The 26,263-nt window shown below is 36.3% G+C and overlaps 1 protein-coding gene across 2 annotated transcripts in view; it reads right to left on the minus strand.

Annotated features, from left to right (window-relative positions):
• Nucleotides 1–3,557: 3,557 nt before the first annotated feature.
• MMP16 (matrix metallopeptidase 16) overlaps nt 3,558–26,263 on the minus strand; it is a 199,296-nt gene continuing 176,590 nt past the window's right edge. For both annotated transcript variants that reach the window (XM_062641616.1, XM_062641617.1), the window contains 4 exons: nt 22,388–22,526; nt 11,287–11,437; nt 8,797–8,912; nt 3,558–4,293 (listed from right to left, as the gene is read on the minus strand). In XM_062641616.1, the coding sequence (XP_062497600.1) occupies nt 3,959–4,293; nt 8,797–8,912; nt 11,287–11,437; nt 22,388–22,526 (741 nt within the window). In that variant the 3' untranslated portion in view covers nt 3,558–3,958. The remainder of the gene's footprint in view (nt 4,294–8,796; nt 8,913–11,286; nt 11,438–22,387; nt 22,527–26,263) is intronic.

Genomic DNA, 26,263 nt, shown 5'->3' on the forward strand with positions numbered 1-26,263 from the left:
GTTTTTAAATGTATTTTTTTTATAAAAATTAATTTTTGTCTACAGTCAATAACCTTTTCACATTACATTAAAAGGCCAGAGGAAACACTGCCATTATCTACTTTGACCTCCTGCATCATACATACTCTGAAAATACACGACCCTGTATAATCAGCTTGATAGACTGTAACTGATTAATGCGATACATATTCAGTTTTGTATTGTTCCACACTTGAGATCATAACAATAGCAGTATGGAAATGTTTATTAAAAACTTCATGAAAAAGTTACGAACATGAGCAGGAACGCAGATTGCAGAACTGAAAATAATTTCAATTTGTTTTTTCTTAACTCTCATAATTAGAGGCCTTGGTAGAAAAACAGCTGTTCGAAATATAACATTGTCTTAGCACTTTCACTCATTTGAGTTCAAAACTAGATCAGGCAACATCACTAGTTTACTCTGAAGTTATCTGAAACTAGCCAGTATGCATTTGGGAATTACAGTGAAAACAAATGCTCCTACATCTTTTACTTAAAGCAAACCTTTATGACTGTGTTATAGCCTACTGACGCAATCTTTCTCTGCATGACATAAACATGCCAATATAGTATTATTTTTCCTCCCTTTCTCTGTATATAACATATATGCACTTTTAAGTAAAAGAAAATAGATCAATTTATCATGTATTCATGTATCTGTGATGTACCATATATCAAGCACTAGACTTATTACACTTACCTTCCTGCATAATTAAAGTTAAATTCTCCAAATACAAACATTTTTGTTTCCTTATCAAAGAACAACAGTTTACATGCTCGGCACTTCATTACTGTCAGGGAAACAGTTGCACAAAAAGTTAAAGCTGCCATGAAAGTTATTTCAAAATTGAAGTGAAATTTTCAAGTCAATAAAAAAACAGATGAGATGCTGTTCTGGCATAAAGATAATATAAGTTCTTCCATTGTAGAGGAAATCAAATGCAGAATAAGTAGTGCTGTTAGCATTTTCCACCAACTATGCAAGGGACAAAACTGGAACAGAAACATGAATCATTTTGTTCTGTTTGTAGCGTAACATAAGTTACTTTGTTGACAGTAAAAACCTTTCCATGGATTAAAATATGCATGTATGTGTATGTGTGTGTTTGTGTGTGTTTACAAGTATACAAACACACATACACATTTTAATATATATGACAAACAGGCATAGAATTCCAAATTCATCAAATGAGCTGATGTGTAGTAAATATGCTACATTACTTAAACTGTCAATTAATCTACATTTTCAGCAACAACAGAGTTGGATTTACTAAATAATGCTATGGGCTGATACTGGTGCACTTCTAACCTACAGTCTGAAGTACCTCTACATAACATCTCCAAAATGCCATCTGCATTGCATATTTGTTGTAAAACTATATCTTTTTCTAATTTTCATTTTTGTTAGCCATACATATGTATATCTGTTTATGCTCTAAGAAATACGTTTGCAATGCTTTATAGCATGCCACATATGTTCATAAAATAAGTCCTCAAATCAATATAAAACCATGTAATTGAACAAAAAGGCATACTATTTTTCATGCTATGCTCAATATAAATATAAATTCAAGGCAGTCAAGCTATCCATTACCAAAATAATAATAACAATAATATATATCTATATATACCTACACTCTCTAAAAAGTGATCCAGTTATGTAGATTAAGAAACCAGTAAGAAATTGGTTGAATGTAGTACAAAAGTTTCGGTTTATGTAAAAGCCCATACTGGCCATTTCAAGTATTTTAATATTTTCCTATAACCTTCTCATTAACAATTAGCTATTTGTAGAAATGATAATTTTATACTGAAAATTGTATTCAAGTTAAATAAAAATTAACTTCTACTGTAGTTCATTTTTAGAGTGTGCATGTATACATAGCAAAATACCCTTCTACAGATCTATCATAAATATTTAGGTTTATGTCCATTCTTTTCTATGAAAACACTTCACCTTTTTTTCTTGAATTCTGGATTATGTATATCAGGCCTTTTAAGAAATAAAACTTGTCTTAGTCCATTTGCAACACCAGATTCCCTTCAGTTTGTGCCAGTTTGCAAGTTAAAGGTCAAAGATCAAAGACATAGGACAGTACACTTTAAGGAAATTCAGACAGTGAAGCTGTTCACAGAAGACAATGTTTAACTTGGTAATGACAGTCAACAGGTCAATAATCAAGTTCAAGGCAAGCTGTTCATTGTTGCAAAAGCTACTCCCCTCAAATCCTGGTTTTCATAAAAAACCAGGCGTCTGACTTTTGGGGTGCATCATTCTGACCACCTTTAATAAGTTCACAGCCCAGTGACTGTAAAGCCTATCACTGCAAGAAGCAGCTCCTAAAATCAATAAAGAGGTTCGTCAGTTGCTGACTTTTCTCTAGGAAAAAAATATTGATACAAACCTGCTCTGCAGGTCACATGAAAATGACAATACTGCTGTTAGCACAAATTACACAGAATGACAAAATGCTTTGGTGGTCCCTTGGCTCTGTCAGTGATAATCATGTTTGGCTGAAGGCCAGAAATTTGACTAACCCTTTGAGAACTATGATGAACATGCAAAGGGGTAACACACCAGAGGATATTCATGCAATTATCAGAGTCGTTTTAGCTTTCCTTTGAAACTGTAACTGCCTCTGTGGAGGCAAATTGAATTATCATGCAACATAGTTTAAAAGATAAATTCAAGATGCTTAAGAGGAGAAGTTATAAAACTGTTGCCAGTTCAGAAAAATTCTTCGTAAGTGGTAGAAGTTATTAAAATAGGCTTGGTTCCTTTAACCAGAAAGTAGCTGGTAAATATATTCTGTTTTCTATTTATGTTACAAATGCTTTTCTATCAATAATTCAAATAATTAAAAACACTCACTTGCACTCACAGGAAATCTGTTTTGAAAAACTGATTTTCTTTAAAAACCTGTATGACCCAAACACAGTCCTGTAATTTAATGACAACCAAGACTAACATCCACCAGACTCTGAAAAAGGATGCAATAGTTCTCAAAGGGTTACACCACCAATGTAATACCAGCGTAAAGTTTCTCAATAGCGTGACTGTTGCTTTAGTTCACTGAAATCCACTTCAGAGACACACTGCTTTTTACCATGCTTTGGAATGAATGCTCCTGACAGACCTATGAAAGGCCTGGGGCAGTTGGCTTGATACAGCTTGGGAAAGATTATGCAGGAAAACCAACCAAAAACCAAACAAACCAATAAAAAGGTTCTGCTTGAATATAGTGACGAATATAAATGAGTTTAAAACATTGAGGACGTAGCCCAGAGCAGCTGTATAAAACACAAAATGAATGTATTATTAAGGCTGTTACTATATTGCAGATATTTTGGCCCCTTGTTTGTTGGAAAATGGCTGTCCAAACAGTCTGAAGTCCTGTGTGTCATCCGAGTCTCCCACCTGACAACAAAACTGGAAGTAGGAGTATAGGACTTAATCCGTAGCAGACAGAAAGCAATCCTCTTTGGAGACAAAGCTATTTTGGGTCTTCTCACTTTCCTGAAAGTTCCGTTGTAGGTTGTTGTGTTTTTCTAAAAAAATTCACTTTCAGCAAAAAATTTTTCAAAGGGAAACAGGCCTTAAGGGACAAATGTAGAAACATTGGAGATTTTTTGTTTTTCCTCTTTGTTAGTTAATCCTGATAGTTTATAGGGCATTGAGCGTGCAGAGGAAAGGCCTAGATTGAATGACAAAGAAAGACAAAGGACTGAAGAAACAGCAGATACTGTGTATCATGGAAGCTTCCCAGCTGAGCGAATCGCCACTCATACGCAGGGCAGGCAACCCCCTGGGTTTTAAAGATCAGCTTTGTTTCAGACTGACAGATGCCCGCTCACAGCTAGGAAACTGCCTAACAGCTCTTGTGTTGAATCTCAAGTTACCACAAACTCCTGGGAGGGAAAGAAAAAAAACCCTACATCACACCCACTCTTGCATAGAGCGTTTGCAGTACAGTATGTGGCGGGGTGTTCCTTTCCTTTTGAACTGGAACACAGTGTAAACCAAGACAAGGAGGCACAAGGCCAGGATGCAGGGAATGACGATGGCTATGGCTTTCACAGTGCTGGCTGTGTTGTCCAGTTTGATGACAATGTCAACGTCATCTTGAGGGCTGTGTCGGTCTTTATCTCGATCTGTTGGTCCATCACAACCCATAAAATCCTTGAGGATGGATCTGGGATAGCCAGGTTCCACCCTGAGCATCTGGTTATTGAATTTCCAGTACTCTTTTCCTTTGTAGAAATATGTGAAGCCTGAGGAAGAAAATTGAAATTATTCATGGTCATATTGGATCAAATCACATCATCAACACACTATGACTGAAACTACTGGTATCATTTTTTTTTGTAATTAAAAAATTAAAAATAGACTTCAGTTCTAGGTCTTTCAAATCTTTACAGATTTTGTTTCTTACTCTTTCTAGAGAACCTAACATTGGGGTGGGGTTTTTTTTTGTTTTTTTTTAAATAAACTGGGATTTCATTTTCTTACATTACTACAGAAAAATAAAGGAATTACACAGAATATGATCTTTGACAGACAAGGGTCCACATGATTTCTTCAGCTGCTGAAAACCCAACCAGTCCTCAGGGCCAGGACTTTAAAGCATCACAACCTCTTCAAGATGGGAAGTCTACTGAAACAAATTGCAATGCTATGCTAGCCAGAAATGAGAACTGACCCTCTTTACACTCACATAACCAGCTTCTGTACTTCAGAAGAAGGAAACTGGGTGAAATACCAGCTTTGCCAAGAGCAAACAGGTGTAACAAGATTTAAGGTTTCTGCAAAGTGTTTGATTATTAATTCACAATTCAGTCTTATTATTAAACATGCCTAAATGGAGAAAAACCCCTTGCCACTTTGCCAAAAATCTGCATTACTTTATTATCCCAGCTGAAAAATAGCAAGAAAAAAAACAAACATCAGGATGGGTGAACTTCCCACTGCTAATGAACTGAATGCAAACAGTTGGATTTTTGCTTAGCTTCACTTTATAGACCTCTGTGTATTTCCTCCAGTACTAGAGTCAACTAAGAACATCAAGAAGGATTGGGCACTATTTGTTGTATTAACAACGCTTCCTGAAAACATCAGTGACTGGCTATCTGGAGATAATATTAGTAATTACCTATTTAAACAGCAGTTAGTTTCTTTCAATTCTCCAAAAAATTTACTTGATAGCATATTTGGCAGCTCAAACTGTAAGATCACCCTCATCATCTACTGCCATTTTTCAGAATACTTAGAATGTTAGAACATTATTCTACATTTCCTATTTATGTCATTTTAATGGCCTTCCTAGCCACTGAAAAGCTAGTATTTTTCTTTCTTTAATCCGTACTGTTAGTTTATCTATAGAAAGGTACAATACTGATTATAAAGAAAAAAGAAAAGAATAGCACAGCTACATCAAAACAGTAGTTAAAAGGCTTGTTCACAAAATGCCTTCTATTCTGATTGGAACAAAACTAAAAAGAGGACTATAATTCCTTACTATGATGTAGTTTTAAAATTTCAGCATATATCAAGTTCCTTAAAGCAATCTGTATTTTAAATGAAAAATACTCTAAACTGAAGAATTTCAGCATTCTGAACCCCAGCTTATGCTATCCTTGCATTTCATATACCAATGTATATGTAAGAACTCACTGTACATACTGGACCTGGACAAATATTTCAAGTGTAGAAATCTGATATATTATCAGTATTTTAATACATATAGAATACATACAGATATGACATCTCTAAATCTATATTCTTACAAATATACAGAATACATACAGGTATACATCCAATGTACATATAAGTCAGAATATTGACATTAGTTAGTATTAATTGTTATTATACTGAAAGATCAAATTAAAACTGTTAAAATCAAAGCAGCAAAGGACTTGCTAGCCTCTATAGAACCAATAAAAATTCTTCAATCAGAGCATATTTTCCACTGGAAAACTCTGAAGGTAGTTTAAACTTTCCTGTTTCAAACTGCCTTCTACTTAGAAAGCTCTGCTTTGCTGAGGCAGGAACCAGGATAACAGTCAGTAACATTCAGAAGGATAGAAATCACCAGCAGAGAAGGGTAGTTTTAAGAGACTGAGTAGTTTTACTGCTTCTCATGGCAGAACAAGTGACATCACACAACTGTTGAAAGTGCTTTCATCTGCTTGACTTGTTGAACCTGCTCTGTGAGTTGCTCCTTAAAATTTTCAAGGTGGTAGAACCTGACAGTGGTGAGCACAATACCTGACCCAAACAGCATGAAAGGACATAGCGGTCACTAATGTGCCAAATAGGAACTCAGAATAGGAGTACTAGTTAAGCACAAGGCAAAAAAAGCTCAGTGGACTAATAGACTACATTTTCTTTTCCCTCTAAAAATTGCCTCACTATTCGCTTTATAATTTTTAGTTGAGAGATAAGATTTTCTATGCTGCTCTCAAGGCGGAAGGAAAGCTTTCTCCAATCTGAAGAATTTTGTGTGATCTCAGATTCTATGGAGCAACAAAAGGAAATTTCTTCCTCACTCTTCCTTAAGAGTTTCTACCAGAGCATTAGTATCCAAATCACAATATGGGAAGTATCAAGGATAGTTTCAAAGATGTTACCTGAGCCTAACCAAGCTTCTAGGACACCGAGTCAGTATGCTGACTCGAGTAGGAAATTGTTTTTTCTTTCTTTCCCAAGCCTTTTACTGCAAGATTACCTGAAATTTTTGTGGACAGTAAGAAAACTCCTTTATGATCAGATTTATTGCAGGTGCTCATTTGCATGGTTTACAAAATAGAAAGGGAAAGAAGAAAGTATTCTTTAAAATTAAATGGATTAACTGAAAGACATGCTTTCAAGTGTTCCTTTACAAAGATATAGTAATAAAACTTATCAACTCTACTTCTGCCCAAAGGGAAGAAAACACAGTTTTGGAAAGGAAAACAGTTTTGGGCAAAATGTAATCAACTTCTTTCCAATTAAGCAGTGGTAATTCTTATTTTCATCTGCTATTGTTTCTTTCTGTCCTCATACAAACAACAGTGGAGTTGCGAACTGTTTCTTAACATTTCTACTTTCTTGATTTCAAGGAAATTTTCTTAGTGGTCTCCTTGGGAACCTTATGGTGTCATTTTCAATGCCTCTTTCTGCCCTTGGGCCTTTTTAGGCTTTCTGAGAAGGCCAAGAATGACCTCTTTCCCTTCCCCTCCTCCGCTATCTCATGTCATGTTTTACCATCCTCCTCATTCAAAGAGTCAGACAGACTATCAAAGCCACTGGGATAAAAAAGATAAGTGGCTTTGCTGTAGTCAAGAGTCTTTCCCGATTTAGCAATGAGTGTTCTGCCACTGCAGTGTTTTCAGAAACACTGGTCTGAGTGTTACAGTAAGATAATATTAATTTGTAATGAGAGACATGTGTACCTGAGCTCAGCATAGAAAACTTATTGTGGGGAATGTAGTCAAGGTAAGAAATACATACATACATATATATATATGTTAAATTTCTTTGAAAATACACTGGAAAATAATTGAAGGAAGAAAGCAGAGGTTGTATACATTATGTTTGTCTGTGCATATATAATGTTTGTGTCCGTTTTCACATACATCTGTGTTTACAAACAGTTAGCTATTGAATGGGATGTATGCAGAGTATCATCTTGACTGACCTACTTTCCAGTTAAAACAAATAAATACAACACAAAAAAATCCATTCTATCCAAAAGTCCAGAATCTAGAGATAGTTTCTGCTTCTGGATAGAACAGAGACAAAGCAAGGAAGCAATAAAACATATTTCTGAAAAAAAACCCACCCTCCAAAAAAAAAACAATCCAAACCTAAAACCCACTCCCTCCTCCCCCAAACATTTCCATGATAAATTACTTAATCAAGCTATAGATTGAAATATGAGAATTAAATGATTTATACAAGGAAAGAATTTTTTATCTGCTTATTAAAAGGAAATTAAAATAATGACAATATTTCTATGTGCTGCCTGTGAGGCAAATGGAACCTACTGATAAATAAATCACATATGCCATACAACAATTCTCCAACAATAAGTGACAATAAATGCATGTTTTTATTCCTGTCGAAGCGATTTAAACTCTGAGCAACTGAGCGCTGTGTTGGCAGCCTTCCAGCAGCCCCTGAGAAGCACTGAATTCTTGTAAGATGGATATCTGGGCTGCCCTCATTCATTTGGAGGTGAAGCCAGATGAGATTTTAGTTTCCTGTGATGATGCATCTTGATACAGGTATTAGCATTTCAGACTAACATCCCTATGGTCTGCATTTCTGCATCATGGGCTTATGACATCTTTTATTTTCATAGTTTCCTAAGGATATTTCTGCTTAGCTAAAGATTTTGTTTCCCTTTTCTAGTTCAGAATAAAAATAACACCTTCTAAGCTGTTTAAACAGCCAATACCTTGACAATTCAAACAGGAATATACTGTGTTTAGGAAGCTTGCTTTAAGAGGTACTTTTTAAGAGGTACAGCAGAGAACAAAAATAATTAAGTGAAGACAGAAGAAAAAACATAAATTGAGGTTTATGATACTAAATTTGAAAGACTTTTCTCTGTTGTGCTAAAAAGTACATGCAAACAGCCATTTCTACAATAGCAAGTTCCACAACAGTAAATATTCTGATCATAGATCACGAATTCCTTCATTACTTACCCTGAATACTCAATCACCACTCTACTACTCTATCTCACATAAAAGATGTTAGTAAATCATTAGAACAGGAATGTGTTTGCATACCATTTTCTTTGTGGACAAAGGCTCCCTGAGGAGATTCTGGGATACCTTTCCATATTGTGATTGGTTTGGGATAACCAGGGTCCATGGATCTCATTTCTTCACTGTACCTCCAGTACCTGAAATGTTTTATAAAGAAAAAAGAAAAAATCATTTATAAGAGAGCAGCTGAATAACTACATATTTCTGCCTTCTAACGTTGCTATGTTCTTTAGCCACAAATGGGAATTCTTGACTTCTTTTCTTTGAGCATACTAGCATACTACAAAGAAATCTCTTTGCTGACTGGACAACTGTTTCATGTAAGCAGAAAGAAGATAAAAGACATATGCACTTTGACAACTAAATCAGCATGCATCTCACTTATAATTGCAGCAATTCTGATGCCTTGGACTTCTACATGGTGGCAGAGATACAACATGCAAAAAATAATATATTAATGTTTTAGATCATATTTTAATTATGAAAATGACAGTAGATTAAGATTAAAATACTCCCAGGAATCCTAATTTAACTCTTTATATGTATGCATTACAGCAGCTTCTCATTTCATTATCATTAAATAGATACAAAATTCAACCTGCTTTTGTGCCTTTTTTTCTCAGCTAGGCCTTTTCCAATTTAAAAAGCTTCAGAATGCAGCCCGAACATGTAAGAAGTATTTACTATTATCTAATACTTACAGTTACTGTTGATTATCTCTTACTGGTTCTAAGAATTAGCATACTGTATCTCTAGTACCTCTGTGTATTCTGATACAATATTTGGGTGGGTCATTTGGGTGTTTTGATTAGCTCCACTAATTTAGAGCATGGTTTCCTGTGAGAATTTTTTTTTATTTTTTTTTTCCAAAATCAGTCTTATTCATGTGAAAATTACATTGAAAGCATCCACTCGACATTTCAGGACATCAAAAGCCTGAAATGTATCACTTTCCTTCATAATCTAGTCACTGCAGAAAACTTGGCCCCTTTTTATTTGACTTAAACTTTTAGAAGTCCTTGTTATGATTGTTCCTGACATATTAAAAAATCCTTAAATGGATGACATTTTGTCCCTGCAAGTTACTTAAGACACTCTAATCAATTCACATATTAATCTTTTTAAAAACCAAAATGGTTTAAACTCCTCTGAATTCTCTCTGTGGGGCAGTCCTTTGGCTTTAAACTTTCAATTAAATTAAAAGGTGAAGATTTCAAGTGGGTTAAGAGTTGGCAAGTTACATTAAAATCCTTTGTAGTTATTTTTTCTTTCTCATGCATAAATTATTTTTATAGCCTGATTCCTTAATCTAGTCACGTATGCACCAGTAACCAGCCAATGACACTCTTTATTTTGAAATGTAACATCTTTCTTTTCCAGACTCAACTATTGGAAGCAAATTATTTAGTTGGCTTTCTTTTTCACTGTGGAAACAGATTGCTTGAAATGATACTTAGTTTTCAAACAGCACAGAAATTTTACTTGGTTATGTGCTTTCCTCATCATGAGTGTTGGGAAAAAAATTATTTCTTTTTTAATAAAGCTTTAATATTAAAATTGCATATGTCAATTTGTAGTGCAATATTACAGTACTGCTAGTAAATTTTCAGCTGCAGTGTTCTAAACATATTCTATGATGTACATTGATTTCTTAAGAGATTCATGAATACTGTTAGTGTCCCAGAATCCTACGTACCAAACAGTAACAAAAGCAGTCATTATATTTTTAATAAAATTAATACAGACATTACAATTATTAATAAGGGATAATTTTTCTCTGAGGACTCAGAATTTGCAGTGATACATCAATCAACAAACATAGCAACATCCTGAAAACTCATAAAATCCATCAGTCAGATAACTTATTTTTATAGGCAGGGAAATGAAGACACAGAGACACTGAGTGACCAGTACAAGTCTCTTTCAGGATTCAAGTAACTCAGATTTTACAATTTTTTCCTGCTCTTTATTAATCATAAAAATAAGTGTCCCTTCCGAAGGGAACTGTAAGTTTTACTTAAAAATAACTCCAAAGGAACTGCTCAGATTGCTCTTTCATTTCCTGGCTTAGCTGTCATTTCCCTTTCTTACCCTATTTTTGAATAGTAGCAGAGAAGTAATTTTCACTGACCTTAAAAAGCTTTGCAACATGCCTTGCCTGTTTATGTGACAGGGTTTAGAAATGTGTGCAAAAAGGAGCAGGTAAGAGTGTGTGTAACTACATTAATTTGAATACTTAAGTTTATATTTGTGACAACTATGACTCACTGATGACCTATAAAAAAAATTTTCCACTGGACATACATATACTCATATACTTATAGAATCAACTAGGTTGGAAAAGACCTTTAAGACCATCAAGTCCAACCATTACCCCAGGACTGCCAAGACCACCACTAAGCCATATCACTGACAGCCTCCTCTACACGGTTTTTGAACATTTCAGTATATCCACACAAATATGATTTAGGTTATAAGAAATGTGCTTCCTTGCATAATTCCTATACCAACCTATCTCCTTTGAAGAAGTAGGTTTTCCCAACATCTTCCCACCAAATTGCTGAATCAATGCCATGGGAAGGTATTCCGCTTCCAAGAGTTATCAAATCATGAGGATAACCTGGCTGGAGAGTAGTGTCCTTGAAAACCCAGAACTTGTTACCTGTACAAAAGCATATATACACGTACATATTGTGTGTTAGTCTTCAGTACTATCAATATTAATATTAATACATACTGAAGAAATAAGAAAGACTCCCAAAGGGCTACAGTAATTCTGCCAAACACAAATGAAAAATGTTCTATCACTGCAGATAATGCAAAATTAAATATGCCTTACAGATACCTTGCATTTATAAAGCACCTTCAGTTCAGTAAGTCCACAGAGTATTTTGATATCAGCTACATAGGGTTCAAACGCAGAATGAAAATGAAATCATCTCAAGAGGCTCTGCGGCTGGTAATGTAATACATTTGCAGCAATAATACACAACAATTTTACATTTTATTAGGAAAGAAGAGTGAATGTTAAGACAAAATGAGGTAAGAAAGCATAGAAATGAATAAAAAATAAAAAATCCTAGCCTCACAGAGACCATATACTTTTGTTACTTTGCACTCTCCTGCTCCTCAAGAAATTAAATTACTCATGACGGATGTACAAATTATTTAGATTATTTCTGAAATGACCATAGAATTTAAAACATTTTTAATCAGATTTTCTTTACTATGGCCTAAAGACAAAACTGCAGTTATGAAATCCCACAGCTGAAAACCTTGTGTTTCTGAAATCAATGGGGGTTGCCTTTAGTACCTGTGGCAGTAAGATTTAACCTTTGGTTGTGGGTGACGAATCATTCAAAACTACCCACTTGACTTTTACATGCTGATAATACAAGGTAAATGCATAACTCTTAGCACAGCGTCTACACAAACCTCATGATACCTAAACCGTCTTAAATCAAAATAATAGCCTGGTGCCTCCTGGATACTGGCAATGCTCAGTGGTTGAAACCCTACTTTGCATTTACTAACTAAATATATTCTCTATATACTGGCATGCATGTCTACAGAAGTAGCAATTGCACCAGTGTTTGGTAGTATTCTCCCACACCCTGTCCCTGTTTTTGGAGAGGATGTTTCCTGTGCTCTCTCTTGCAATTGGATAGCTTACCTCACAAGCCCACAATTCCAGTTTCCCAGCTTCAATCTGCTCTAGCTTCCTAGCTAAGCTCTTCTTCCTCATTGAACACTTCTGTGATTATCTCACCTCTTCTCATATTAAGCCTTTAGTCTAACACTTCCCCCAATAATTGTGCCTCCCCTCCTATTCTTGCAACTATCTTCTCCTTTTTACATTTTTTTCTTTCTTCTAATTCTCCTTCAAAATACACTTCTCACCTGTGTCTTTTCAGTAGAGACTTCGCTTTCAAACACAGCTTTGGCTGAAAAAAGGGAATAAAGATCCTCATATGCCCCCTAGAAACAGGGAAAAGGGAGCATAATTTGCATTTTAGTACTTATCTGAAAAGCTTGCTTTGAGGTCTGTCTTCCCTTTGTACTATGTCATTTAGGCCACAGGGACACTTTCTGAGCTAGACTACAGGCTCCACTGTGCAGGAACCATGTGTTATTTTTCTTTTCAAAGCACTACCTTCACCTGCGTTTCCAAAAAACATTGCTATTTTTAGTAATAATAACACTGAAGGAGAAGATACTCTGACATCATGTATGTATTCTGAGTTACATCACAGAAGATCCATGAGCATATATATTGAATTGGCCTATTGGATACTTCACTTCAGTCAATCCATTGTTATTTATGACAATATTTAAAATATTAGAGGAGAAATATGAAAATATATTTTGCCCAAGCATATTTGCAAAGATATCCTGAGAGATAAAATCATAGCTGCTCATATTAGCCATTGCACTTACCTGTAAAGCTAGGCAGGCTGCTACAAAGACTTACAAGGTTAAGATACTGTGCTGTATAAATATTTTATAAGGAAATGTAATATTTCCCCAAAGATTGAGGATCAGGTGTATGCCACTCACCAAGAGGGAAAAATCTAGAGAGCTGTATTTCAACTATCCCTCAGTGGTATTAAATGTTTGTTTAAAGGAGGTTTTTTTTTAATCTCCCTGTTTATGCTGTAGTGATTTTAAGCATGTTACATATTATCACAGTTTTAATTAGGAGAGGAGATATAGTTTTAGTCCCTCCCATGCTGGGTTTCCAGAGTAAATTTTTTATCAGCTTCTTTACAGCTGCTTGTCACCCACTTCCAAGCACAAACACTACAGTTTGCTCAACATATCCATCTTTCCTTCCCTGCCAGTTGAAAGAAGAAAGGATTCAATGAATATGTGCAGAGCCATTTGAAGTAGTGAAAATAAAGGAGACAAAGAGAATAATGAAGAATGGTCACGGAAAGCTGAGGTCTGTGCTCTCTGAGGATGAAAGTCTGTGCTAGCATGACATTTACTTTTATTGAGATTCCTTACAAAATTCACTTATAGGGCTTGATTATGACAGGGGTGAGCATCTTCAGTCATTCACTGTCCTGCCTCCCATGTGGTTTATCCTTCTGCCAATTCACATGACCATGCACAGAAGGCTTCAGATGGTAATGGCAGTTTCAAACATGCGTTTTGGACCTTACCAGTTGGTAGTTATGGTGTGAACAACAGATGGTATACAGTGAATGATACTGAGCCAGCTCATTTCTGTTTCAAAGATCATTCAAAATCACAGCTGTTGCACAGCATTGGGAGACATATGCTGTGATGTATGTAATGCTATTACCTTTCTCTGGACTTCGCAAGGAATAAAAGTAACAGCAATTGTTAAGAACATTATCAGCTACAACATTAACAAGATCAGGTCATACCAAAATAAACACGGGTTGAGCACACACCACTATAAGTGACAGCAACACTAAGCCACATATTTGTTGCATATTCAAATATACTGAAGTAGAAGGAAAGTGAAGCTGTGGGAACACATGACATAAAAAACTAAATTCTTCACATAACTTCTTACTAACAAGCAAATTCTTTCTGGTTAAATAGTGAAAAGGTAAATTTGACTGTTTTTTTATACAGACAGTAGGGCATTGAAAGCTCTAACATATGTGGGAAAGACTTCTATTGATGTGCTTTGGAAGAAATGTTTAGTCTGCTACGGCTGCGCGGACTGTTAATGGGGGAGACTGTATATAGGAAATACAAATGTTTTATCTAGCTGACAATTATTACTTCAGGGTTTTTTTGTTTATTTGTTTCAGAGGGTTTTAGGTGGTTTGTTGTTGGTTTTGTTGTTTGATTTTGTTGGGTTTTTTCCTGTTTACTTTCTCTCCCTCAGCTGAAGGAAAGTGAAGGGCCGTTGATCAGAGGATTTCCAAAAAAGACAGAAAAAATTAGAAGCTTTCAAATTCACAACAAAATGTTAGGAAGAGTTAAAGCTGGAATTTAATGCAAATGATACTTTACTGTGATGAGAATAAGCTCCTTTTATTTCAAATTATATTTATGTATCTTAAAATGCATTAAAAATGAATTCTTGAGTCAGTATGTGTTCACTTAATTCATATTCCACTTCCACTAGTAAATATTCAATACACTTCATTAATCGTGTTTATAATGGAAATAAAAAAATATATGACAAAACTAGAATAATTATAGTTTGATCCTTTTTATAGGTAACTGATGCCTTTTCAGAGTCCTAACCTATGCGCTTGGCAGAAATCACCACTGTATTTATTTCATAACTTTGTCCCTTAAAGTTTAGTTGATGGGTTGTTACTCACACAAAAAATAAAGCACCACGTGTTTCATGAAGTCTGGCAAACCTTCAGAATGTTTCATCTCCCTCTGTTTTTATTCCCTAATGTAAAACCTAATATAATAACTCGCTCCCCAACCTGGTGCACCCGACAGACTACTACCCGCTGCTGGTCTTCCAGACAGGTGAGGGGGAAGCTGCTTCCTGCAGTCTGAGGGGGATGAAGAAAGACTACAGGGCATTGGGGCGAATGGTGCAAGAGTCTGGGGATCGAGTGATCTTCTCCTCACTCCTTCCATTTTCCACTGATGATGTGGGACGGAACAGGAAGATTCAGTCCACAAACGATTGGCTTCAAGACTGGTGCTACAGGCAGGGCTTTGGATTCTTTGTTAACGGCTGGTTTTATAGGGCACCAGTCTGGACAATGACAAGTGAGAAAGGTTTATCTCACAGAGGCAAAAGGATGCTGGGGCACGAATTAGCAGGGCTCATTTGGAGAGCTTTAAACTAGATTCAAAGGGGGATGGGGTTGTAGCTGGGCTTGCCCCAGTGGGGCAGCACTCCAGAACTGATGAAGACTGGGAGGCCTCCTATAATCCTAGGGTGAAATCGGTGTGCTCAGCTCGCTCCCTGGAATGTCTGTACACCAATGCGCGCAGCATGGGAAATAAGCAGGAGGAGTTGGAAACCTGTGTTAAGTCAGGAGACTATGATCTGGTGGCAATTACAGAGACGTGGTGGGACAGCTCACATGACTGGAATATAGTCATGGAGGGCTATGTCCTTTTCAGAAAAGACAGGCCAGCCAGGAGGGGTGGTGGGGTTGCTCTTTATGTGCAGGAGGAACTACAATGCACCGAGTTCTGTCCAGGGACAGATGACAAGCGAGTTGAGAGTCTGTGGGTGAGAATTAAGGGGCAGGCTGGCAGGGGCAATACTGTTGTGGGTGTCTGCTACAGACCACCAGATCAGGGTGAGGAAGTTGACGAGGCCTTCTACAGGCAGCTGAGAGCGGCCTCACAGTCACAGGCCGTGGTCATGGTGGGGGATTTTCACTTCCCTGATGTTTGCTGGAAGGACCACTCGGAAACCCAGCCGCAGGCCAGGAGGTTCCTCCAGTGTATGGATGATCATTTCCTCCTGCAAATGGTGGATGAGCCAACCAGGAGAGGAGCGCTGCTGGATCTCATCCTCACTAACAAGGAGGGTCCGGTCAAATCAGTAAAGGTTGAGGGCTGCCTTGGTTGCAGCGACCACGACATGGTGGAATTCAGGATCTTGTGTGGTAGGACCAGTAGAATACCAAGTAGAATTGCAATCCTGGACTTTAGCAGGGCAAACTTTGGCCTTTTCAAGCAATTGCTAGGGGAAATCCCATGGGCAAGGCTTCACCAAGGGGAAATCATGCTTGACCAATCTCTTAGCCTTTTATGAGGAAATAACACGGTGGATGGATGATGGCAGAGTGGTGGATGTGGTCTACCTTGACTTCAGCAAATCATTTGACACAGTCTCCCACAGCATCCTCACAGCTAAATTGAGGAAGTGTGGACTGGATGATCAGGTAGTGAGGTGGACTGTGAAGTGGCTGAAGGAGAGAAGCCAGAGAGTTGTAGTCTATGGGGCGGAGTCTAGTTGGAGGCCTGTAACTAGTGGGGTGCCTCCAGGGTCAGTACTGGGACCAGTATTATTTAATATATTCATCAACGATTTAGATGAGGGAATTGAGTGTACTATCAGCAAGTTTGCTGATGACACTAAGCTGGGAGGAGTGGCTGACACGCCAGAAGGCTGTGCTGCCATACAGCGAGACCTGGACAGGCTGGAGAGTTGGGCAGGGAATAACTGGATGAAATATAACAAGGGAAAGTGTAGAGTCCTGCATCTGGGCAGGAACAACCCCAGGTTCCAGTATAGGTTGGGGAACGACCTGTTAGAGAGCAGTGTAGGGGAGAGGGACCTGGGGGTCCTAGTGGATGACAGGATGACCATGAGCCAACACTGTGCCCTTGTGTCCAAGAAGGCCAATGGCATCCTGGGGTGTATTAGAAGGGGGGTGGTTAGTAGGTCAAGAGAGGTCCTCCTTCCCCTCTACTCTGCCCTGGTGAGACCCCATCTGGAATATTGTGTCCAGTTCTGGGCCCCTCAGTTCAAGAAGGACAAGCACCTGCTGGAGAGAGTCCAGTGCAGGGCAACTAAGATGATTAAGGGAGTGGAGCATCTCCCTTATGAGGAAAGACTGAGGGAGCTGGGTCTCTATAGTTTGGAGGAGACTGGGGGTGACCTTATTAGTGTATATAAATATATAAAGGGGGAGTGTCACGAGGATGGAGACAGGCTCTACTCAGTGGGAAACAACGACAGGACAAGGGGTAATGGGTACAAACTGGAACACAAGAGGTTCCACTTAAACTTGAGAAGAAACTTCTTCTCAGTGAGGGTGACGGAACACTGGAACAGGCTGCCCAGGGAGGTTGTGGTGTCTCCTTCCCTGGAGACATTCAAAACCTGCCTGGACACATTCCTGTGTAACCTTATCTAGGTGTTTCTGCTCTGGCAGGGGGATTGGACTAGATGATCTTTTGAGGTCCCTTCCAATCTCTAGCATACTGTGATACTGTGATAATAACAAGCAGAATGGTAAGGTCACAAACTGGGAATGAAGCAAGTGATAAAAAAGTCAAAATGTCTTACTTTTTGAAATCTTTCCTTGTTAAATACCATTACTGTAGGGAAACAACTGAGACAGATGAACTGTGATTGCAGTTATTTGCAGTTTCTCAACACCTATCTTTGACATTTGAAAAAAAATACTGGAAATAAAGAGTATGAGTATTGCTATGCTTTACTTAAAATACTGAATATTTAACTCCAGATGTTCTTCAGACTATTTAACTGCCTGCTGACTACTGCAAACAATTATGCAGACCTTAAATGATAGTTCTTCCTTCGTAGAATCAGAATACTGAACAGTTGTGCTCCTGGGTTGTTAGCAACCAGAGTTTTGGTCATCTTACACACAATTATTGTATGTGTGTAGTGCAAGACCTACGTGGGATTTAGCATATAATCACTGTAAGTTTAACTGTGATAAGACAAATTCTCCAAATTTTTAGGAATTATATTCAATTGAAACCGGTGAAAATTTTAATACCTAATTCTGATTTTATTTTTTTTTTCTCCAGTCACCTTTGCTCTTTATTCTTTCAAGCCAGGATCAAGTGTCTTCATATTAGTATCACCAAATTACTATTCATGCTTCCTTTTTTCTCATTCTCTATTTATTTCCATGTTAAGTTTCTGTCATTTCTCTGCTCCATGATCTGACAGCAGTATCGTAAATTTACTTTTAAAACAAAACTGTCAACAGTTGTGTAAGCGCAGTTGAAAGTTATGATGGTGGCACTGCTTATATGAGTTTTACAGCAGCCTTTCTATTGCTGCATTTGGCTTGGTATAACATTCAACAGTGCAGATGGCTTGACAATTTTGTTTTTAGCACCATATAAATTCCCACAGATACACAGAATAAATTTTATTATTCACATTTGCTCATTAAAAAGAAAAAGTATTATTCTGGTGCCATCTTCTTATTATCATTCAGCATGGACACCAGCAATGAATAATAACAAGAATGTAAACATCTGGGTTTTTTATAACCCGCCATCCAGATTGTCATGTACCTTACAAGCATCATGAGGCATGAGGCAGGCCAAGTACCTTAAGCCACCAGAAACGAGCAAATTTCACTTTGCACTACAAGCATGTTGATGATTTTTTACAATTGTTTACCCTTCTGTAAATAAATACTAATTTTTTAAAAAAGTTAATATGGTAAAGCAAACAAAAAAAAAAAATCAAACCAATGAAATCCTAAAAGCAAAGACACTTTATCCAATAGTCTTGAAATTAACTCAGTTTGACTTTCTACAGACATCTAACACTTTATGCATGATTTCACTGGTTTCTTAGGTATTCTTAGTTGAATAATGCCAAATAGTTTTAAATATACTGATAGATTTTATTAGCACAAATTAAAAATAATTACATTTCTCATCGCAGACACATTCGATATAAAGATTTCAAAGTTTACTAACTAAATGTACTATCCAGAGCTGCCATCATGTATCATTTGTATATGGTTCATATTTTACAATATAGCTCCTATGAAAAAAAGTTAAATGTATTTTTATACATTTATCAATCTCTATTTATACTACTGTAAAGACATCTACTAATATCATGAATCCAACTGTATACACATAGGGAGAAAAAAATGTAATGCTGATAAAAAAACAATATCTAAACAAGGTCTAAACCTGTTTTATAATTTAAATTAATTGTTTCAAATTTGATGTTTGCCGTCCTGAAGACAAGGATTATACAAATCAAACAGAGCATAGATCATTGAAAATAAATGAGATTTGTGGTTTTCTAAAGAGATAAACAGGATGTTTTAATCCAGGATTGTTCACAAGGCCTACCCTGAGTGCATCTTAAAAATGTCACCTGCCTAACAGAATACTGTTTATCCTAAACTCATGACAGTGTAGGCATGTAAAGAGAAACAAGGCGGCAATTACTTAGTACAACTGCAGACGAGTAGATTGTCTTACTCCTTTCTTCACCTTCCTCAGAGAGCAGAATCGCTGCTCCTCATGTTAGTCATAGGAGGCGGTTTCACACTAGCAAAAAAAGCTTCCAAAGTGAGTGAAAGAGGGCAATGGAGATGGAAGGTGTGCCTGGAACCTTCCTTTGCACATCTGCAGAAGAAGCAGTGGCTTTTCTGAAGGGAGGATATTTACACACTGACCTGTTTCTCCACCACACACCGAAGATTCAAGACCTTATACTTTTCAGGACATTGTATGTTAATGATAACTTAAGAAGAAGTTTTGGAAACTTTATTTAAAAATCCTCAAATAAATGCAGTCTTCACCCATATACTGACCAGTCTTAAAATGAAGTGATGTGGAAAATGTTCTTTGAGAGGAATGCATGGTGACATTGTTCTAGCCCAAGCTCTCTGATGGCACTCCATCTTTTCTATTTTTCCTCTGAATAGTGGATGCAAATGAACACATCTCTAGGCTAGACTTCAGATTTTAATCTCCTTCTAGAACTTACTTGGCTTGACCAGCTTTAGATCGGTAAAGCACATTACCTGGATAACATACTTTACTTGCTCATCATCTTAGCAATAATCAACTTGTGTATTTTTAATACCTTTAGGAGGAAGACATATACTCTTTTTCCAGAAAGACATTTTGTGAGGGAATGGAAGAAACAAGACAGTGATTGTTACCCACAATATACTGAGATATACTTCTGCAATCATGTTCCACAAGGCAGCTGAGATCTCTGGTTAACATGAATTTTCAAGGACACACACACATACAAGACTCAGCTGAACCTACTGATTCTGCTGCAATGGAAAATACATGAATTACATGGACCAACAAACAGCTTTAGGGAGATACAGGAAATCATGAAGAGGAAGTGGCAGAAAAGCAAAAAAAAATCAGAAAAATTACAAAAGGAAATACAGGATTTTTAACTTTGGTAAACAAAGGGACAATACTGATGTCTCTGAAAAAATAAGTTAAGGACTTTCAGACAGCAGGTGGAAAAATACCTGCAACAGAAAATCCAAATATCATATCAGGTAAAAAGCACAAAAGTAGCTGGTTTGAAACCAGAGAGCATAAGCTGGGAAGAGGAAGGAAAAGAACACAGTGTTCTGACTTCTAAGAGCACAATCCTGCTGCCTCTATTTGCTTTGATTAGTCCTAATTGTTAAATTTCCCAGGTAGAAAATAAAGGAAGTTCTCTTTTTTTGTTTTTTGTTATCTATATCTTAGAGACTACTGAATCAACCCATTCCTCTAAGACCTAACAGGAGCCAGTCAGCACTGGATGCAGAGTTAAATAATGATAAAACATATTCTGAGGTCACTGGGAAGGAAAAGAAAGCTGGTAGAACAATAAGCTTGACCATTTCTGTCTGAAGTTCAGCATTATCAAGGTAGAGGTCTGCAATGCAGAGGGTAGTTTCTTTGCTCTATGTAGCAGTGATGAGCAAAGAAATATCTACAGAACGATATTTACATCTTCTCATGTCTCATGGACCAAAAATCAAGCAGAGGGATAGAATTTAGAGGCACCTTTATCATGATTCCTGATCTTATCAACTTCCCAGGTTTTATGATATGAATGTTATTTTATGGCAACAGAAGTAAAAGTACATGTTGTATTGAAGTCACATAAATAAAGATGTTCTATATGGAATGCAATTTCCCTTACTATCCACACAAAAATACAATTTCCCTATTAGTAACATAAACTGCATAAACTGCATTGTACGATTGTGCAGTGTTTCTGGATGTTATTAAACATTTTCAATTTAGCGTTCCCAAGATGATAATGTTTCTGTAAGGAAAGAAATATTATTTCTATCTATCTGTTAATGATTCCACTAGTAAAATATAATTAATTTTTTATATAACAACTTCCAAAAAAATTTTACTTTTTTTGTAATAAGTTAACAAATGAATCACAGCACTAAACAGCTAAATAAGTTTTCACATACGTATTGTATTTTCTTTCTTCTTCTAAATTATTATCTTATAAAACATATTCTACATGGTTTGCACTCTTTTGTTGCTAAATGGGTATTTATTTAACATGCAGGATAATTTTCTTCTAAACCTAAGTTAGATGCATGTTCAAGAACTCTCATTTTGAAGAGCGGCTGATGATGGGAGTGAAACTTTGAAAAGAACGATTAGCAACAATTTAATCCACACATTTTCTGCAGCTTTTTTCCTTCAAATTACTAAACATGCATCTAAAAAATATACTTATTTGTGCCACCTGAAAATCCCAACATCACAGTTCTCAGATGAAGTAAGTGCAGTACAATGAGATATATATGTAGCAGGGACACCATTTAAATATATGCAGATTTCATTTGTAAAAATTAAGAAGAGCAAAGAGAACCACAAAAACAAACAAACAAACAAGATTGTGGTTTCATTCTTGCTTCCTAATCCACATTTCTCAAAAAGGATTCCATAGTAGATCACTGCATTACTATGTCTCTTATTTATACTTCCAAATTTAATTTTTACTGAATATGTAAATGATCTGACACTCTGAAGGTTAATCATCAATTAAAGCTGTGGTTGCCAAAATGAGATAACATAACTCATATAGTCTTCATTTAGCTACCAATTTGCAACATGATTTACAAATCATTAGTAAAAATAAGCAAGACACAAGAAATCATCACAGCAGAAAGTATTACACAAACTTTTTTCTTACCTTTAAAAAAGACAAAATTCCCCTCACTGTTTTCATAAACTGCATCAATGCTGGGAGGCAGTCCCCTCCAGAAGTAGGTAATCTGCATGGGGTATCCATCCATCACTTTGTTGTTTCTGACTCGCCAAAACCACTGATCCTGGAAAACAAATATACATCCCTTACTATACTTTGAGCATTCATATGTGCTCAGCTGCTCTCTTGAAAACACTGAACAACCTATCCTAGCATTTTTATAGCATGACCTTTTGCTGTTTGCGTAACCATATTTGTGCTTGCATCCATGTCACATCCACACATCAAGAATATGTCAGAACTAGTTGTTCCCTGAGGTGAAAATAAGCTACTCATGTGAACTATGTGTTTGGTAGAGATGATAGCCTTCAGCAGAACATACAGCATGCTGTATGAGATGATGCAACTTTCTCAGCATCAATCCTACAAGAAGCCCAACTTAAAATTTGTGGGCTGACTACAAGTCCCCTTAGACCAAACCATATGCATATATATAAGGCTAATGTAATGGGACTACAGACAGGCTTTGAAGATCAACTAATTCTGCAAGCGGGTTTTTTTTCTTTTGCAGTGGCTGCTAATAGTGAAAGGTTGATAATGATAGCTTTAATCCTACTACATCAGTCTGATAAGAACTATGCTTTGATGATAACTTTAGGGAAGATTTGCAGCCTGTCCATGTAATATTAAATAGAATGGTTAATATCGTAGCCACTTATAGGTGCTAAATCTAATGTTGTCGTAAATTGCTCTTTGTTTGTTGACATTTAAAATGTTTTCTCCCTGTGGGATATGCTATTGCTTTAAGTGAGAGCCATACAGAAGTTGTGTTATTGAGGAATGAGGATTATTAAAGTTAGAAATGAGTATGTGACACGAGGTTGTACCTCCCCAGCTCTTATAAAGCAACAGTTCCAGCTCATCTAATATTTACAGATGAAGGATGGGGTAAGCAAGTATTTAAATTTTGACACACATTCACACATTTTTACAGCATTAGTATTATATAAAACAAAACCCCTTAATAAAGAAAGTGTTATTCTGTCAGATATGTTACAGTTTACACAGCAGTTCAGCCTTCTTCCTCTACAGGTCAGCTTGCCAAGCTAAAGAGATCTGTGCTCCTATCTGGGAACTGACACAGTTTAGAGAGAATAATACTTTGCCAGAGCAGGCTTATGATGAACTGTATTCATCATCTTTCTGAACCCGAAATCACAGCTCTCTCTGCTTATTTTTCCAATGACTCAACATTTATAAATCTTTGCAAAAAGCATTAGCCATACAAATACAAAGCAGCTCAAGATATATATATATACAAAAATACATTTTAATCACGTGCATAAATGAGTCTAAAGTTGAAAGAGTTGTTTTGAGTCCCAGAAAAAAGTTGAAATAGCTTACACAACCTGCAAAATATTATGTTAAAAAGTTGCAATTGCCTGGAAATAATACTATTAAAATCCTTCTAATTTTTTCATGGCTAGCTATTTCATTGCTAGTATAACATAGATTAGATTCCTATTTTCAGTTTTGTTTTTTTTTTTAATTGAACAATGATATGATAACATTTAAGAAGGTCAGCAAAGCAATTTTTTAGGACTGATTGACAAAATTCAGTAAGAGAACTGGCAAATGTGGGGAGATACACCTTAGAGATGCAAGTATTTAGGAAGGCCTCACTGAAGTATGTGTTCTGAATGCTGGAACAGATATTGTCAATAATGCAAATAAGACAAGACGGCTTTGAAAAATTAAAATCAGGGGGAAAATCCTCAGAGAAGACACTTGGAAGTGTTATTTTATTTAAGCAGTAAGAAATGCTTGAAATGGATAAATGGATTTTCAGGTCAGACTTTTTTAGGTATCATCAATCTAGAAATTACTTTAGGAAGGAATGATGTAATGATAAGTCTCAATAGGCCAAATAGATCCTTGTTGTCCCTGTCTCATCCCCCTCCCTCCCCATTTTTCTATAAAACCTTCAAAAGCCACAACATATCTCATAGATCTGTTTGCAGATAGATCTGTTTGCATAGATCTGTTACTATCTTGAGTACAATAGAATATTCCAATCTTGTCTTTCTTCACTCCAGGATGGAGAAAACTTTTTTATTTGTATGAATTTGGTTGCAAAAGCACATCTTAGAAAACAATGTTTAGCTGCAGGACAGAACATATACATCTCTCATTAAATGTCCACCAACTCAGAAGGTCACTGATGAAGTTGGGGGTACAAAATAAGCAAGATCTTTAAAGCTGAACAAAGGCTTACTACTTAGCTGATTACAAAAAGACATATGTACCCACATAATCACTTCACTGAACAAAGGTGGTAAATGAAATGTTTGGGCTTTCATGAGTTTCCCAATATAGCTTGCGTACTCTGGAAAATCTGGACATCAGTGCTACAGACAAAACTTATAAAGTTCTAGGAAGGCTAATGAATCCCAACTTCAACTAGTACACCAAAGCAGATGTTGCAAATCACATTAATGTGTTTCAAGAGAAGCAGTTGCAATGACAGGAATAATCTTCTACATTGTTAAATATTCAGTCAATTCCACTAACTTAAAGCAAAATCAAAACAGCAGCAACAAAACCCCCCACTTTAAATTAGTCATGGCTATATTTCATAATCCACAAATTTCCAAGTGTAAGAACTGATGTGGCCAGAATAGCAAGCAGTCAATTTGGTCAGCATTGCACTGCTGATTGGGTGGTACTATCCCATCACAGTGATTTCTGGTATAATATTGAAATGTCAGTGGAATGACCTCAGCAAAGAGACTAAACATGCATTCTTGAAAGATACTGACTCTGTAAGGAACACAGGTTTCACAGTGTGACAAAACCTGTAAAATCAGTAAGTCAACAAAGATCCTTTTAATGAGTTATGTTTCAGCCTTAGTAATTTGTGGAACATATTTGCATTAATTCATTTTGATAACAAGACCAATAAAATTAAATTCTGCAGATTTGGTACTGAATTGTATGTCAAACTATGTATTTTATATTTAATATTAGGCATTTGCAGCATAAAAATGAGACTTTTTAACTTTTTTCTCCAAGTTCTTGACAAAGCAATAATTTGCCCTGCTATATCACAGCTAAAATCTTCACAATAAAAATTATAGCAAAGCTGGAGTGTTTGATTCATGTAGCATAACCCCAGGAATTTGTTTTGAAAGAGAGAGAGGGAAAGGAAGAGTTACATCAATACTATGCATCCATAACCTTTCAACAAAAAAATAAGTTAAGGTATCTGACAAGAAATTCATTCAACAGGGTGTTACTATGTGTATATATATATATATAAATCCATCCCGGACTGGCACCAGCTTTTTCACTTGAAACCAATTATAGAAAATCCCCACTCTTTTTCTATAGTAATTTTAGAGATACTTCCGATAGAAATGGTATCTAAAATGGCTTGAAATAAAATCTTCCTGTGCCATTGCATTTAATGTCTAAATATTCCATCCTGAAGCATAATTGTGAACATAACATACCATGCTCTCTTTTCTGTTGATGGAATCTTTATTTTCCTGCTCTATGTTCAGTAGATTCACATGTCATTGCAATAATCATGCACAATGGGGTATTGCTCATCAGTCAGGGCCCTACAGGTTTCCACAGAACTAGAATTCTGGAAATGTACAATTTTAGCATTTTTATGGTCCTATTTTAAACAGACAGAAGTAGGCACATGATTTGGCAATAAACAAATTTTTAGAGATAGCCAGATCAACAAGAATCAGCAAATATCTGGAAATAACAGAGCAGAAATGGAAGTTTGGATCATTTATGCAATTGGCAAGGTAAGTGTTGGCAGAGGTTGAAAGAATAATTTATTTATGT

This window comes from Pezoporus occidentalis, unplaced genomic scaffold, assembly GCF_034315485.1.
Source record: "Pezoporus occidentalis ecotype Australia unplaced genomic scaffold, CSIRO_AGI_Poc_V1 ctg69, whole genome shotgun sequence".
NCBI classification, from domain to species: domain Eukaryota; kingdom Metazoa; phylum Chordata; class Aves; order Psittaciformes; family Psittacidae; genus Pezoporus; species Pezoporus occidentalis.